This window comes from Stylophora pistillata, chromosome 10, assembly GCF_964205215.1.
Source record: "Stylophora pistillata chromosome 10, jaStyPist1.2, whole genome shotgun sequence".
Classification (NCBI taxonomy): Eukaryota; Metazoa; Cnidaria; class Anthozoa; order Scleractinia; family Pocilloporidae; genus Stylophora; species Stylophora pistillata.
The window spans coordinates 17,267,552-17,285,801 of NC_142528.1; the positions used below are offsets into that span (position 1 = coordinate 17,267,552).

The 18,250-nt window shown below is 38.5% G+C and overlaps 1 protein-coding gene across 1 annotated transcript; it reads left to right on the forward strand.

Annotated features, from left to right (window-relative positions):
- Positions 1–18,164, forward strand: LOC111329710 (formin-like protein 3). The gene is made up of 27 exons (XM_022934477.2): positions 1–597; positions 794–858; positions 991–1,074; positions 3,285–3,454; positions 4,190–4,337; positions 4,591–4,641; positions 5,125–5,223; positions 5,965–6,111; positions 8,020–8,136; positions 8,224–8,355; positions 9,143–9,169; positions 9,329–9,373; positions 9,999–10,067; positions 10,587–10,725; positions 11,092–11,130; positions 11,421–11,527; positions 11,892–12,003; positions 12,861–12,920; positions 13,190–13,317; positions 13,639–13,707; positions 14,276–14,362; positions 14,684–14,752; positions 14,852–14,932; positions 15,192–15,318; positions 15,556–15,656; positions 16,060–16,224; positions 17,141–18,164. The coding sequence occupies exons 1-27, from the start codon at positions 450–452 to the stop codon at positions 17,315–17,317; spliced, it is 2,763 nt and encodes a 920-aa protein (XP_022790212.2). The 5' UTR covers positions 1–449; the 3' UTR covers positions 17,318–18,164.
- Positions 18,165–18,250: the final 86 nt, after the last annotated feature.

Sequence of the window (18,250 nt, forward strand, 5' to 3'; positions counted from 1 at the left end):
TGTGATGTACCAATGAGCACAACTTTCGCATTGAGTTTTTGTCCCCTCTCCCCACCTCCATTACGATTTTTTTTTTCTTTTTCAAATCAAGTCATAGCATTACTACTGTGAGGTTCTAAATTAGATCCTATTGCTAATGCCACTTACAACTCTCAGCTTATTAAAATATATTCCTGTCTTTATGACGTTTCCAAACCTTGCGTCAATAGTTCTAAAGTATTTCGCCATTCTCATGATAAAGAATGTCAAAGGTTGAGTTGAATTTGGAAGGTTCCAGTCAGGCCCAGAGTCTATGCAATATAAGTAGGGGACAAAGATTTCCTAGCCCCACTCCCGCAGGGAGGTCAAAGTGAACCGACACGAACCAAAACAGACGGCCAGTGAAAATTCTCATTGGAGTATTCAGTTTGATCCTTTGTAGTAGCACAGCTTGGCAAACGGATAACAGCATGGTGCAAGATCGAGGTAGGAGTGCAAAAGGTAAAAACAAAAAGAAGAACGGCGAGGTTCGAAGATCCAGGCTAAGCATGTTCGATTCTGTTCGATCGTCGTCGAGCGCTGTTCTGTCGCAGAGTTCGTCAGGTGGCGATGATACAGGTAAGATTGCTGTTGTTTCCATTATTAGTGGACTTTGTGATAAACGTTGAAGTGAAGTCATTTGTTCAAACAAAGGTGAGCTTCCAGAAGTATTCTGCTGGGGCAAACATACGATTACAGTGTAGACCATGTGAAACAAACAAAATTTATTTAAAGTGCGCTTTTAGCGTAACTCCCGCGAATTTTGTGATCATAGAATTTGATGTCGACGAAGAACTACCCGACGATGAAGAAATCGAAAGAAGATTTTCAACTTTATTGGTGAGTTGGAATTCAGCTTTATTGAAAAGTATTCGAGAGGTTCGACGGGCTATATTTGTGCGGTGCACGAAAGGTAAACAACTATTGATCACTTTGTCAACTTTTTAATACTTTTCCCTGTTCTTGTCGTAGGAAAAGATGACATTACCTCCGGAAAGAGCTGCGGAGCTCGCTAAAAGTCCTAAGGCTAACAAATGGAAAATGATCAAAGCAAAGGTAACTAGATTTTTCCGTATTATTTAATGTTCCGATAGTGACTCAATATTTTATCACTAAGGGAATCAGACTCAAGCGGTATAAATTAGTCCGGTGGGTGAAAATTTGAACCCAGTTTTGAAAAGTTACAGGAAAAATGTGTTTGATATTGCCTGTAAAAAGCTTGGTAAAATTATTTTGAAAAGTCATTGTTTTATGGCTAAGAAGCATAACATGGTCTCCATGACACGTACGTCAGTCGAAAGTGACATATTATCGATGTCGGTATTAAACTTTAATTAATCCTTTTGTCGCTCCAAAGAATAACACTACAATAAGATCTTATTGCTTGGATTACACTCGTTGCTTTTCCCACGGTTTCGTCGTCATTTATTTTACTTTAACGACTGAGAAACTGTGGTATACACTGATATATTTGCGCCGTGTGATGATTGTGATCGGAAACCAGTAATATTTTTATTGTTTGACTTTGCTATAAATATCCTGTGGTTAATATTGAAAGAGAGCCTAATTGGGAAGCTTGCAGGTGGCATAGAATACAGTTTCGTGTTTTATCGCAAAAAAGGGTTGCAACGAAGTTCTTAACTAGGCCAAATAGCAGTTTTGGTCGCTAATACTGTAAGTTTTCGAAATACTTTACACTTCTGATTTTTCTTTTGAGACCCCAAAAGTGTACTTAAAGGTAACATTGTAATTAATTGATGCAGAACCTTAGTAACAGGTAAAACTATTAGCTTTCAGTTGATAACGAGGAATATTTGAAAGCTCTGTCATCAAAAGTTAAAGAACAAAAGTTTCTCATCATACTCATTCTAATGCCATCAAGAAAATGCAAGCTTGTACTTGTTCGTTGCAAGTTTACTAAAGAGGAGAATTTTTTTTCCAATGGATGTTAAATGAAGTGCCTAATTTTTTGGAACATTATTTCACATACTTTAACTTTCTTTTTAAATAGTTCAAGCTTATTCGTACACACTTATTGATAACATTATGCATCTTAAGTTAAAATGTACTATTTCCTGAGGACAAAATACTTTTTCAGGAAAGCTTACTGTGACCTGTGACTACAAAATAATGTTGCTCCTTTAAAAAAAATTGTGCTCAAAGATCAATAATGTAACTGAAACATGTCTATGGATACTGTAGAGTGGTATGGGTTGTTGACACCTGCCGGAGCATGACAGGTTCCCCATAATTAGACCTGTCATGCCTGTTTTATTTTGAACTTCCACCTTCCCTGGTCCAGAGGGTACTTACAGGGCTTTCAAAAACCCTGATGGAGCCAAGGATGAAAAGGTATATACCTTGTAACTAACTCGTTTAGGATAGAGGACAATAAGCATAAATCTTTTTTTTCCCATTTCAAAAAATCCAACTGAAATAACGTTAGACATGCATACCCTAGCTGTGCAGAAGAGAGTGGCAGAATGCCCTTTACCTCTTCCTTGGCAGCACATCCCTTAACTGGTCATGCTTGATGAGGAAGTGATCAATTTTTTTCATGAAAGAAAAGGAAAGAGCTCTGAATATATTATGTACAAATGTGATCTCAGTTTTATTTAAGATTATAAACTAAAAACATTACAGCTTAGTGCATGACTACCAAAAACTCTTCACCAAATTGGCAACTCAAGCTGTAAATTTCTCCCCCAACTTTTTTTTAGCGTTGTCAACCAAAACAGTCATTGTGTGGAGTGCAAAAAATATCTTCATAAGAGCTCTCAAGTTGATTTTCTGGAAAGAGTGAGATTTTTGAGCGTATACCCTTTAGTGGTGCAACAGGTATCACCTTCCAGGGCGTTATGGGGGCATGTTCCCCCATAGAATTGTGAAAAAAGGAAGTAGCTGAAATGTGCATTCTGTTATTCTGAGCAATAATTTTTTCATTGCTAGAAAATGCTTAGTTAAGTAAACACAAAGGACACAAGTAGTAGATAATATGAAGATAATTCTATTAGGTACTTAATGGAAACAGAAGTTTGCTACCTCCAAATCAGTATTGAATAATAACGCCAAAATGCATGAGACATTATGATAGTTTCAGTGTAAGAGGGTAAGACTAAATTTGTTTGCATCAGTGACTTCTATATGCAAGAAATATCTGTAATCTAATATTTATTCAAGTAATTGATACAAACTGTCCAATATATATTTTTCCTGTATCACAAGGTTCAATATCAACCAAGATATGATTTTTTTCTGTTTTGTAGGAATTGATGCAGCCCAAGTATACTTCAGGATTTTATATTGATCAGTTAAAATCCCACAGGGATATAGCACTCAATAAAACACTAAACAAGAAACTCCTGAAGGGTCTGGAGCCTGTAGAAATGGTACTGAGATCCCTGGAGGTGGACCTTCGGACCCATCCAAACACTACGTGAGTGTAGTCAAAATAGTGAGCCAGTATTTGTTAATTGTTGATGGAGATTAATGTATATGAAAGGGATAAAAATATTGAATGTGCAACCGAAATGGCATCTTATTAAAACTGTTTATATGTAATATGATATTTTCTATTATCAATCGCAGACTTACCCGTCCATGAAAAATCTGATTCTTACTTTTTCTTGGGAAAGACACTTAATAACTCTCACAGTGCCTTTCTCCACTCACGACTGTGGCAAACTGTCAGGGAAGCCTGATAACATACTGGGGGGGGGGTGTAACCGTGAGATGGACAAGAGACGGAGTTGCTCCTAGTTACTTCTTGCCACAGAAACCAGGATGTTGGAGCTGGACTGGGGTCCAGGTTTGAGACCTGGCCATGAGGTTAACATGTTGTGCTCTTCAGCAGTAGATACCTAAATCTCACACAACTTTCTCCACCCAGCGGTAGAAATGGGTATTGGCTAACTGTTGGGAAAAGCCTGATGAAATGCTGGGGGGTAACCTTCCAATGGACTAAAGCATATCCCCATCCTGGGGGGAGAAGTAATACTCCCAGTCACTTCATGCTAAGGAAACTGGAGTAAGCGCTGGCTGGCCAATTAGGCTCAAGTACAGATTTTTTTTCTACAGAAAGCAGGATGTACTCTGGCCAGAGGGGCCACTTGACTCCAGTGCAAACTTTATCTATCTTCATGATCTGTTTGATGTGATCTCTTTCTTCCAGATGGCTACGGGAATTTATAGATGATCCATTCAGAGGTCACATTGCATTGATTGAATTCCTCCAGTTCCTCCACTTAAATCAACCACCATCAGAAGACGAAGATATTCCAAAGAAGAAAGGGAAACCAGATGTTTTGGCCAGAGATTATGTTAGTGTAAAATTTTGTCTGAGATCTAGTTTTGAAATGTCTTTGCTCTTGATTTATCAATGATGGCAGTGTAATATATACTGAAGTGTTTTTTTTCTACTTGAGGGAAGTTCATGCAAAGTGTTGCATGTTCCTGTATTCCCCTTTCTTTTCATTGTTTAATCCATTCATTCATTCCCTTGTCTCTTATTTATTCATTCTTTCACCAACCTCTACACCTAGCAGAAAGGTCTAATGTTTTGCTTCCTTTTAGATTGATGAACATCTCTGTCTGATGTGTATAAGAGTTTTAATGAGAAACAAGGTGTGTCTAAAAGGATAAGGAACTCTCTACTTCCCTGAAATGTTTCATTTAGCCATTGTGTGATACCATGATACTCAAACTGCTTCAAAATTTTTCTTAGGTTTTTAATATTATTAGTAGTTTTACTATTCACACTTTGATAGGTCAAAATCCTTTAATTGAGTTTCTGAAGTTTTTTTTGTGATTGTAAATCCAAGGCAGTTTTTTAAATGAAATGGAGACCAGACTGAATTTCTATTGATTTACCCTAAGCATTAAAATCCACTTAGGGCATAGAAAAACACTTTTAAGGATTATAAGTGCCCCTCCCCTCCTTTCACTAGACAAGACTGTACAAACCTCCCTTGCATTTTCTTAACATCCGCATGTGGGTTATATCTGTCTTGAATAATAACAAAGTTCAATTTATTGCTTGTTCAATTAACCATCATTTTCTGATTTCTTGTATATTTTATTTAAGTAACATTGATTCTTTTTCTACAGTATGGCTTTCAGTCAGTGATGAGTGTGGACGATTGCCTAAAATCCATCATCCTCTGTTTAAATATAAACAGTCTAAAAACCCAGGCTCTGGTTGTTAAGGTATGGTGTAGTCTGTGTGGAACTACATTTTCTAAGAACAACTCTAAAATGACTATGTATTTTAGATGCCATCAATTAACTGGGTTCTGTAAACATCTTTTTTTTTTTTATTGTTTTGCTTGCAGTTTTACTTAACTTGACTGTGTAGTGCATTACTAAAGGAAAAGAGAGAAATATTTCCGTTTCCATAGAGACCTTCCACTTTCCGCTAAAACACTGAAATTGTACCCACCGTACTGAAATTATACTTCTGTCATCTGATTGTGTGCTTTCCTCCAATTTTAAACTACACATTTGATGTAATTTTCATTGATATTAGTTATTTGAGCACCAGTATTTGCTCTTCACAATATAAAACACAAATTCTCCCAATTAAAAAAATAACGTCGTAATAATAATGATAATAACGATAACGATAACGTTGATCAGGGGCGTAGCAAGTCATTTTTGGCTTGTAAGCCTGCTCCATACCTCGTAAGTATAGTTCGGCCGGGGAAGGTAGGGAAAGTCAAGTATGAATCCGAGAAAAGTTTGTAAGCCCGGGCTTACTGGCTTAAAGGGAGCTAAGCGCCTAATGATGATGATGGAATCATTTACGAAATAAGTGAGCAAAACTATTACAAAAACTTCAAATTATACGCTATGCAGGCTACAGAAATCAGACGAAATCAGACAAACTCGTTAGATCAGCTTAGGTGATAGTATGTACTGATTATGTTGACAATCTTTTTCTCCCTCCAGATGTTAACACAAGCTTGCATGCAGTCAGAATATTATGAAAAAGTTATTGATGCAGTCAGATTTTATGCACGAACCACTCGGGAGACGCGTACATTTGAAACACTTGTGAACTTGATATACAAGAGGCCCATATCACCTCAGTTCCAGGTACAAGAGAGCGAAAATCAAGCAATGTACTGATGTATTATGTATATAATGTAGCCTAGCTTATTTAAACATCTCCATGCACCGTTAAAATAAATTTTATTTAAAATCGATGTTGGAAGTGGTTGCCCAATCTTCCGAGCTGGTGGCTCATGTTAAAAACACTCGACTCAGAAGATAAGAAAACATCACAAAGAACCACGAGAACGAGAGCCACAAGTAAACCTGGTGGTTCTAAGAGTGGATTATTCACAGGATAGCTCTCAATGGTCGATAGCGCAGTACGCGCGGGTTGTTAACACTCATTCGCCAGAATGATGTTATCCGTCCAACTGGATCCCGGAGCGCGGGAAAAAATCGGAAAAACGCGAGTGACAAACTCGTTAGATGAGAAAACGGCGCGAGTTGTCTAGACCAGTTTCAAAGCAATATTGAAAAGACGTTTTATCACAGGTGGCCCAAGCTCTGTCACAGGCTCTTTCACAGTGAATAATTAAAGAGTTTGTATAGTGGTTTAGTTGGACTTGCTTTTGAGTTCCGTTAATGTAAAGTTGTGTGAAATAATCAAAGAAATAAAGTCTTACCTTCGAAGAGAGTAGTCTGTGTTGTTCTCCTCGCGATTTGAGGCCGTTTTGATGTGTTTTAGCTTGATGCCCTAAATTACCGTGCATAATTTAGGGCGTCAAGCTAAAACACATCAAAACGGCCTCAAATCGCGAGGAGAACAACACAGACTACTCTCTACGAAGGTAAGACTTTATTTCTTTGATTATTTCACACAACTTTACATTTACGGAGCTCAAAAGCAAGTCCAACTAAACTACTATACAAACTCTTTAATGATTCACTGTGAAAGAACCTGTGACAGAGCTTGGGCTACCTGTGGTTTTATCCTACACCATGCAAATCCGTATGATGTGCGATCCTCGCAGTAGATAGCGCTATTTATGCAATAGCGAAAATCAGACCTGAAAAAAATCAGGCCTGTACGGGACTCGAACCACTGACCTCTGCGATACTAGTGCAGCGCTCTACCAATTGAGCTAACAAGCCAACTGGGAGCAGGCCGTTAAGTTGATTGGTAATAAACCCGTGAAAGTGATAAATGAGGTGCAATGAATATATGAAGTTCACATATTTTTGAACTGCGGTATTAGATACGTATGATGTGCGATCCTCGCAGTAGATAGCGCTATTTATGCAATAGCGAAAATCAGACCTGAAAAAAATCAGGCCTGTACGGGACTCGAACCACTGACCTCTGCGATACTAGTGCAACGCTCTACCAATTGAGCTAACAAGCCAACTGGGAGCAGGCCAGTTGGCTTGTTAGCAGGGAGCTACTGCGAGGATCGCACATCATACGTATCTAATACCGCAGTTCAAAAATATATGAACTTCATATATTCATTGCACCTCATTTATCACTTTCACGGGTTTATTATGAATCAACTTAACGGCCTGCTCCCAGTTGGCTTGTTAGCTCAATTGGTAGAGCGCTGCACTAGTATCGCACAGGTCAGTGGTTCGAGTCCCGTACAGGCCTGATTTTTTTTTTTTTTTTTTTCTCCAGGTCTGATTTTCGCTATTGCATAAATAGCGCTATCTACTGGGAGGATCGCACATCATACGTATCTAATACCGCAGTTCAAAAATATATGAACTTCATATATTCATTGCACCTCACCATGTAAGTCGTTTAGATGTTGCAACCGATTTTGCGCATGATGTCTTGATTTCTTGACAATTCATCGCAAGCGTTGTTTGATTAAACAAGGTTACTTTGCTGCATTCTATTACGATTACCAGCTTTAAAAGGGGTAACGGCACCAAAAGAGTCGGTAAAACAAAAGAGTTAATCATGTTAATGCTTTATTATGCCGACTAAGATGCCACAAATATTTCTTTCAGACACTCTGCCTGAATTTGTTCAACTCAGTGATCAGCATCTCACCAACATTCAACAAGAAGGTTTATCACCAGCAAGAAATCGAAGATGCTGGATTTGACGTGGAGCGTTTGGAGAGGGTATGTATTATTTACACTTTCTCTTCTCTTATCAAAGTGTACTGTCGTCATCAAGATGTTTATGCTGTTTTTTTTTTTTTTTTACAGGTATTGGAAGGTATGGATGCTTCTTCTGTAAGAGAAGCGATTAAAACATGGCAGGACAACTACATTCACGTAGAAGCTGTTATGGACGAGTTTGTTACTCTCAGAGAACGAACCAAGTACCTGAGAGACGAGGTAAGAAGTTACATTAGACGGAGTGTGATTACTGATTTAGTAGAAGAAGAATGCGCAAAGATAGATGCATCATGTGGAGTAATTAACAATGTATTCCTTATACTTATAAAGACTCTGAAAACGTAATCTTCAAACTTTGCTGGATTACTTCAATCGTTCCTCGAAGAGAAAGCATCTTGTTAAGCCCCATACATGTTTTAATTGAAATTCCAGCTTCACTTAGCGCTGACTGCGTCTGAAAAGATTCTCGATGCCGAAAAATCCCTGCATAATCTATGTGGTGATAAAAGAGCTCAAAATTTTATTTCCTAAGAAATCAAAATGACCACACCCATCAGTCGACCTCCATACAATTTCACGCGTTCTGATGGAATCAATGGATTCCTTAGTTTTCTTTTTCTTAAAGCGTTAAGAATTCTTAGAACTTTCCTTAAACGTAAAAAAGCCATAATGCTGTTTCTTCTACTATGTCTGGAAAGAATTAACGGTTTTATGTCATGACTTAAAATACATTCGATTACTGGGTCTCAGTAACTTCTTCCTTTAGCGGCTGCCGAGAGCCTTTTCCCGCCCCACCCCTAAGTAAGGGAAAAGGGCCTGGGAACAAGATTGCTGCCGATGTTGCAATAGCCGGAAGTGCTGTAAGGCGAAACCCAAACACGAGAGCCTGCTCGCAGACTTGACAGACGGCAGACCTGCAGTAACCGGCTTTTGTATCGAAACTCCTGACTGAGTTAATTTAGTCCTGGTAAGCACTTTGATTATGTTTTTTTTTGTTTTCTCACAGGTCGATCTTTTGCAAACAAAACTTGAGGTTAGAGGCCTGTGAATTTCTTCATTCGTATGACTGAAAGTCTGATCAGTAGTTCTATGATTTTTTCAATGAAGGAAAATTTGAAAACTGATGAATATTGTCTGTATATCAAAGTAGTGGCTAAAAAAAGGGTTTCGTTGCTGATTTGCTTCTTTACAGGAATCACAAAGGGAAAATAGTGCACTAAAAACACGAAACACAGAGGTAAGAAGTGTTTTTTTTCTTTTAGAAACGAGTCGTTACCTTTTTATCGTCAAGATGTAATGACGCATCGAATTAACATCAGTACATGGTGCTGTTTGTAAAATAACTGAGACACTACGAGCGCCGTGATTGGTCAAAAACCTATCGTCTAGAACACCGGTAAACCCATAGAAATTAAATTTCTTTTGTAAAACTGGCGTAACAACCCACGCAGGATTTTGGAAGAACACGAGAAAAGTCAGTTGCAAATCACAAGTCAGAAGCGAGTGATCTACAAACTTTTCGTGTTCTCCCAGCATCCCAAGTAGGTTACTACGTCGGTAAACCAACAATGCGGTCTTCTGTTTAAGTAACCATATAAACATATACAACATAGCGTTTGGCCACCAGAAGACTGCAACAGTCAGCTTTTAGCTTGAACTCAGTTTAGAACACCCCTAACAGTAGGAAACCTTTTTTTTTTACTGTTACGATTGATATTCATGGACAACTGAGCGAGTATATCTTTACCATAGTTTATTCTGATGTTACCTTTTACCTTTAGGACTTGCTCCGAATTTTTTTCTGCTGCAGATGGTTGATTAGGGTTTTTCATTATTTGAAAACGTTCCCTTTTTTCCTTTAGCTCGATCTGCGATCTGAAGAATACAGACTGCGAGCTACAGAACTACAAACGACCCTGGAGAATGTTGTGGTCAGTGCTTTTTATTTTCATCTTTACAGTAACTCAATGTTAATGTAAGGTGAAGGACGCCCGCTCATCACAGTGTTTAATGATGTAATTTCTAACACCTGGAGATGACTAAGTTTGTATTTAGTATTTAGTATCCTTACTAACTTGGCACTAATGGAGACATAGAGTTACTTTTCTTGACAATGAAGAATATAATCGTACAATGCAGTTGTAACCTGATAAGAAATTAAACTCTTATCTCCACTTATTCTTATTTTATTGTATCTCCACTTATTCTTGCTGTATTGTACTGTTCACTGAAGAACCCTTTCAGGGAGTGTTCAATAAAGTTATTACTATTACTATTACTTAATAAGGTGTTTGTATATCAAAACCGCCCAATGTCGGTCTCCACGTTCGGTCAATAGAGGTGTCCGCTGATTACATTTACTTGCAGTAAACGTGGCAGGAAAATTAAAGGTGTCTGCTCGATAGAATATCAGCTTAACACAGGGTCCACTTATTGATGTTGAATTTTAGAAACAAGTCAAGCACGAGGCTGACCAAGTTGAATTGCCAGATGAACTCGTTACCAGTGTGACCGAGGCAGCTGCAGCAGTGGCCCCACCCATAAACCCTCCACCACCGCCACCACCCCCTCCCCCACCAGTTCCGAATGGTAGGTTCTCTATGTCTATTGTTGGCAAAATTATCAGCGAATGGGCGAAATACTTTTTTGGTTGTGGATTAGAAGTTGATGAAGGTAGACCATCGCAGCAAGTTTTGCTAAGTTGACGTTCGTCGAAGCAAGGTAGTTTCTTTGCCTCTGAAGAACGCATAGCGCTCGAAACTTAAGTTTTTTCCAGTTTGCTACGTAGGTCCGCTAGGGATGTTAATGAACTGCTATGTGTTAACAGGTGGAACGTGTAGACTTCTCTTCATCAAAATATGTCGGTAGGGAAGGAGGCGCTAGTCATGGTGTAAATGTTGATGTGGATACTAAGACTGTGACTAATCATGCAACACTTGCCTCGTTTCATTCCAGGAATGCTGGTGCCTCCCCCACCCCCTCCCCCTGATATAGGTAAGTGAAGGCAAGAATGGTGGACCTTTAGCTCCCCTCCTTTGTCTAAAAGAAAAGATCAAGAGTCTAATTGTAAATATCTTATAAAGTTTTGGTGTCACATATCGACACATAGGTGTGTTTCCTATCAGCTGGGAACATTTCGTGTGGAAGTTTTGTACCGTTTCGATGAAAATGAAGGCGACGGAGCTTTCTTCTTGCCATTTGGCCGTTAAAACTCCCCAAGCAAACTTTCGTGCTCTAATTTCCGTTAGGGAGTGTAAGCAATTATAATCTCTTAATGTTTTTAGACGGGACTCCTTCCATGAGACGACGTGTAGCTGCTAACAAAGTTCGTCTTCCGATGCTAAATTGGACACCAATATCATCTCAGTCTGATGCAACAGCATTCTTTAAGGTAGGTCTACTTCTGATACTTGTTGGCCAATCACTACCAAACTAAGATGTAAAACACTCTAGTAATTTGTAACTGTTCCAAACTCGTTTAATGCGCAAATTTTTTGTAAGCTACAGGGCTTCTACAGTTTGAAGTGATTTATAGACTCCTTCCTCCCTGAGACGGTACATTATCTTTGATTTGGAGTTCAAAATGCCTAGTTAGATAGTAATATTGTGAATGAAAAGTCCTAGTCTTGGACGAAGAGAAAAACATTAAAAGAGGTTTTGAAAAATAAGAACTAAGGTAGTAAATAACACGTTTAGATAGTGTAATTGCTTGGCTTTCTGGATTTTAATGTTTGTTTTCTCTTCACCCGTAACAGGGAATTAGCGATGAGGAAGTTATGGAAGTCCTTGACTTTGCCGATTTTGACCGAAAGTTTGAACTGAAAATGAATGAAGCTTCTGAGGATCTCATCGCTAGAAAAGAACAAGGTACTTAAAGGAACTTTGCCGAAAACGGTCTGACAGCCAACTTTTCGCAAATTTCCGAGGCCTCGCCTTGAAATTTTTACTCTGATAACGAAACCACGAGAAAACACTTGCTATTTCACGTAAATTTCAAAAATCATAAGCAACTTATTACATCAGCTCAGTGGTTTTTATTTACATGTAATGTTTGGGTTTAACCATCTTCATTTACACCATCATTGCGGGATAACATCACATTTCGACATTTCTATCCTTGCAGAATGCAAGTAGTTTGTCACCATGGACCTCGTTAAACGGTTTAGCTTACCACGAGTCTCCTATACTGAGCTCAGTGATAGAGAGCATCCGAAGTGCTATTCGGTCGGAGTTTCGAAACCTTTAGGGAGAACTCGGATTCCTTTTTTCCGAGTATGCCTGAGTCACTCACTGAATAAAATCATCTTTCATATCATTTTGTACGTATGATGCACGATCCTCGCAGTAGAGAGCGCTATTTATGCAATAGCGAAAATCAGACCTGAAAAAAATCAGGCCTGTACGGGATTCGAACCACTGACCTCTGCGATACTAGTGCAGCGCTCTACCAATTGAGCTAACAAGCCAACTGGGAGCAGGCCGTTAAGTTGATTCGTAATAAACCCGTGATGATAAATCAGATACGATGAGTATATGAAGTTCATATATTTTGAACTGCGGTTATAGATACATATGATGCACGATCCTCGCAGTAGAGAGCGCTATCTACTGCGAGGATCGTGCATCATACGTATCTATAACCGCAGTTCAAAATATATGAACTTCATATATTCATCGTATATCATTTTGTGTGTGAATAAAGTTTCCTTCACTTAACTCAACAGCTTTGAAACGAGCCGCTGAACAGATTACAGTTATTGAACCTAAAAGGGCAAGGAACCTTGGTAGGGAGTTTTAGATAGCATTGCTTTTGTTGTACACTTGTTAAATGGGGGGTGAAATGGTGTTTCTGCCATTTCGCATTGCTTTGCTTGCTATGTGTAAACACAAAGCAATATTAAGCCACTGTCACCTTACCGCACCAGAAAACAAAACACTGAATTTAATGAATTTAATGCAGCCAGCGTGGTTAGGAACAAGACAATCTTTTAGAATTTAGTCTATATTCGAACAAATCTCGACAAATCTCCTTTACTGTTTGGTTCTTATGCAGTTATCGCTCGGCGCCGCATACAGCACTCTACGGAAACAATTGGTCAACTGATAGACCAATGTGACCTGGTGGAATTGCCACCTGAACATGCTGAGTTACTTCTCAAGTTTGTACCAACTAAAGCAGAGGTGAGCCAGTGATAAAATGTGTCAGCTGTAAAACAGGCCTCTAGAAAACTTTCGAAATCCATCTGTGTGATGAAAGAAAGATGAACAAGGGACAAATAAAGTTTTGCCATCCATTTCCTTCATTCAATAGTATAACAAGGTTGCTTCTGTTAATAAAAGAAATTGAATATTGATGACGCACATAAGGAAATGCAATTGAAGCCATATGTAGCGAAATATGAACGCACTTATTAATGAAAAATAGAAGGAGTCTTGCTCTCCTTTATATAACTGAAGGTCTTCAATTATGAATTTTCTTCTATTTTATCCCTTTAATTTTAGTTGGCAGGGTTGGCTAAGCATGCAAATGAGTACTTAAAGCTGGCTGAAGCTGAGCAATTTCTTTTTGAGGTGAGAGAATAATTCGATCAAACTCTTTTTACAACCTGGGTGAATGCCAGGGTTTGCCGCACTGCAGTTAAAGTGACCAGTTAACTGGGCTGTCGGGGCTATTGGGCCGTCTGCTTCTTGAGGGGTGACTGATTCAAAATCACTTCACTTCATCTTGATTTTGTGCCTTGATCTTGTTACCCATCATGCTTTAGTGTAAAGCGTTGTTCTCCCAGTGAGTTGTTCATGTTGCTTCGTGCAATAAACTCTAGTTGAAATCTTGACTTTTGTTCACTTTCCACAACTTCACCTTGATTTTTACCTCTCAAGTACCCTTCGCATTAATTACCACCACCTGAGATTGGTTTTAACGGAGAACATAATTTTTTAGCAAGAAAAATCGCTTTCGAATCATAATGGTAGGCCAACTTAAAGCTATTTCATCTATATCATTTCAGTTTAAATGTTAACATGCTTAAAGTTTTGATAAACTGTCTGTAATAAAAATATGACAGACCTTGTAAGCATAAAATAGTTAGCTCTCTATTAGTTGATTAAGAAGCTAAGAGGTAAGTTTTTTTCCTCACAGATTGCCAAAGTGGAGAGATACGAGGCTAAACTGAGTGTCATGGCGTTTATTGGTGTGTTTGACGAACTAATGAGAACTGTTGTACCGGTGAGTCAGTATTTTGGATTAAGACTCTTGTTTTTTTGCGGTGGTCACATAATTTGAGACAAACAGCTTAAAGTTGCGATAAGACCAAAGTCGTGACATTCTGCACTTGATACTTCAAGCTAAGTTCTCCACGAATGTTTGTTTGCACTTTCCTCAGACAAGCTCAACAAAATATAACGTAGATATGCAGAATGCACACGATATTTTAAAAATTAAAACAGACACGAGAGTACCGATGACAATTCCTCTCTATATATTAAAGGTTGTAAATCAGCGAGTGTTGTTTGACCTTTCTCTTCATTTTCATGATTTCTTTTTTAGCAAGTGGACGCAGTTTTGAGAGCGGCGACTTCTATAGTCAACAGTGCGAAACTCAAAAAGTTATTTAAGGTACAGCTTTAGATAAAGTAAAACTGCCTTCTTCTGATTTTCCTCCTGTTAAATACTGATGAACTAGTGTTATAACAGCGTTATTTATATCCGTTCAAGATTATACTTATATACGGCAACTACATGAACAGCAGCCGAAGAGGACTGGCCTATGGCTTTAAACTGGAATCTTTGGGCAAGGTAAGATACTGGAATTCTCGAAATCAAACCGACAATTTCTTTCAAAGTGTCCTCGTTTTTTGAAGTGCCATTAAGCCTGGTTCAAACGTGCGACGCTAATTCAAATGCTAGGAAATAATTGTTTGAACTACGATAGTGTAAATGTAGGCGCACGATCCGATGTAAGAATTGGGGAAAAAACAAGAAATTTTGATTTGAGAGTCGAAGGCTCTCCCGCATCGTTTTGGAGGTGCTGTAAATATCCATTTTTTAATTTCAGCTGGAAGACACTCGTACTACTGACAGAAGGCAGACATTCCTTGCTTATATAGTGAATGTAGTGTACAAGAAGTTCCCAGAAATAAAAGATTTCGCCGAAGAACTGTTTTTGGACGGAGCAACCACAGGTAAACACTATACATTCGTCGCCATGCTTCAAAGCCTAAGCCCAATTACTTAATCGTCTGCAAATAACTGAGCTCTGAAGCCTCACCTTGTGTTTCAAATCAAACAAGAGCGATTTTCCCCAGGCCTTTGAATGGATGGAATTGAATGGAGCGATTTTTCCCCGGCCTTTGAATGGATGGAATAACGACACATTCGAATTGTTGATGATTTAAAAGACTGTTTATTTCTTTCTTCAGTCTCCATGCAGACCCTCGCAGCCGATGTGCAGGGATTACGGAAAGGGCTGGATCTGACAAAGTCTGAGAGAGACAAACAACCTGATAACTTCATCATATTCGTATCCTTTGTCATCAGCATATCTTTTGATTTAATTTGTTATGGCTCTCTTTAAAGAGACTTAACCTTTTCCACCCTAACGTCAGTATTCATATTCTCCATACTGTTCTCTGTATATTTCTTAGGTTGATAACAAGGCGAAATTCAAGTTGTTTAAAAATCAAAGCTTCTTTAGCTTGTGATCATTTCTTTTATTCTTGTGACCTTAATCTGTGACTCTATTTTGGTCCTAAAACGACAATTACTAGATTCTAAAGACCAAAGACCTTTCCATGGCCCTCCTTTCTTAAAAATTTTAAAGACTGATTTTAAAGACTGATGTCGATGATGATGCCGGAAAATAGATACATTTGGTTACCTCTTGTTATGCTTGTACGCACTCCTTAACATGCTTAATCATTCAGACATTCTACAATGCGGCTTTCAAGAAAGTCCAGCGCGTCACTGAACGTTATCGGAAGATGGAAGAAGTGTATACACAGGTGTGCACCCTGTTTGGAGAAAATCCCCGAGTGGTGGAACCTTCAGACTTCTTCAAGACCTTCGTTGACTTCATTGCGAACTTCAAGGTAATGAAATGTCAAATAATGGCTTTTATTTTAAGTCCTAACTTTATCAGTAGAAACAGTTTTTCGAATAAGGAACTGGGCGCACGTTTATCGCCACAAATTCAACTGGGACCATGTACCTTCCACCAATGCCTTGTTGCCAACTTTTGAATTTCTGAGGTTGTTTGACCTAAGTTTTATTGCCTTTTGTAAAGATTTCGAAGGTGGATCGGCACCGCAGAGGGGTGAAACTAACCAAAAATATCAAGAATAGTTAAATGAGGATGGCGGAGATCGCGGAACGTGCATTACTAATAATGACAAACCTGAATATTCTGGGCTTAATTTTTTGAAGTGCCCAAAGTGTGACCTGCCTTTAAACCGCAATAACGAAATGTTTACAGAAAAACATACCTATGTTTACAGAAAAACATAGGTAAGTTTTAGACTTGTTCATTCGTTCTGACAAAGGGCTAACGCTCGAAACTTCAGCCGTAGAAACTATTTAAGGTGACTGATTTACATTATCAACACAGTTGACAAAACCAAATTATTCTTTTTACACCCCCACCGACGCAGAAGCACAGTTTCTTCAGGTACTTACCCTCTTTGTTGATATGTCCGAAATTGGTTTAGTTAAGTTGACTTGAAGCACGTAGAAGGTTTCTCAGGAGCCTTGCAGCAGTGACATTCTCTTTCCAGCCACAGAGATACAAGATATGGCAAGCATTAGAGGTTTTTGTCCTTTCGTCCAATCAATTTATTTCATTAGACCTCTCACGAGTTGTTAGTAAGAACTATTCGAACTTGGTCATTGCGTCCAAGTGCTCAGCCGATGTTGAAAAAATAAGTATGGGCTTGGAGAGACTTTCTGCCATGTTTGGTAATTTATGCCTCCTTTTAATACTTAGTATGCTTTAACTTCTGCTTCTCATAGAAAGCTGAGAGGGACTTGGAAGGACAAAAGCGACAAGAGGATGCAGAGGCCAAGATGAGGCGCATGCTCAATGGCGAGGACTCAGTTAAAGCACGTCTCAAGGTTGCGAATGCAGCTGCTAGTGAAGGTCAGCAGAGATCTTTTTCCAACAAAAACAACCGGTTTCTGTTGACGTGAAACAAACCCAAGAAGAAATGAAAAGGAGATTTTTAAAACAGAGACGCGTTGATGTTATTTCATGAAGTCATTTTCATCCTAAAAAGTAAAGCACGACTCCAGCTGAAATTGATATGATGATTTATATCGTTCGAATAATTTATACATCGGAAATAATTTATAGCGAGAAAATATTTTGTTTAAAAGCTATAAGCGGAATTTGTAATGCTGTTTAAACAGTTTTCTTTAATTTTTATAACTTGATCATATGTGTAAATGTTACGAGGTACAGTATTTGTAATTTACCGGTAGTCCTCAAACAAATATCTAGCATATTGCTTGATGGATATTACTGATTTTTCATCGTGCCTTCTTTAGAATGATTAACTCGCCAGACTGTCTTTGCACTAAAAGGGTCGCTTTTTCCAAGAGTCATTTGGACCACTTAGTTATAGTTCGTGTGTAGGACTCGCCAGTTAAGCCTGGTTTTCACTAGCAACGCAAGCATGAGCGCAACCACAAACGTATCGATTACAGCTCTTTTTTGAACGTGAAAACTGTCTGGACGCAAGCATAAGGACCACAATTTTTCCTTGTCTCGCGTGTTATGCTTTCGTTTGTCGCTAATGAAAACCACGCTTTAGTGTTTCTATTCTCAACGTGTAACTTTTTTTAATCAAATACCAGAACGTGTAATCCTCGTATTCGTCATCGAATAATCCGTTTTGTAGATATTTATAAAAAATATCCCATGAGGACGTTGATGCATTTGGGTTTTCTTATAAAGAAATAAAATAAACCTTGTTGTAAATAAAAGGAATTGGTATGAAAATTCCAGACTTTGAATTAAAGTTAAAAGCATCTTGTATGTCTTTAGTGGTGCTCTGGTTTAGTTTCGTTGTTGTTCATGGATTTTCTTCCCTTTTACTTACTGTAATCTCTTATCTCGTCCTA

Excerpts from the sequence above, each read along its gene's own strand:
- LOC111329710 (XM_022934477.2), top strand. The coding sequence starts at position 450 with ATGGTGCAAGATCGAGGTAGGAGTGCAAAAGGTAAAAACAAAAAGAAG. Across the intron at positions 4,642-5,124 it reads GAGTTTTAATGAGAAACAAG|TATGGCTTTCAGTCAGTGAT; the intron begins GTGTGTCTAAAA and ends CTTTTTCTACAG. Across the intron at positions 15,319-15,555 it reads TTTGGACGGAGCAACCACAG|TCTCCATGCAGACCCTCGCA; the intron begins GTAAACACTATA and ends TTCTTTCTTCAG.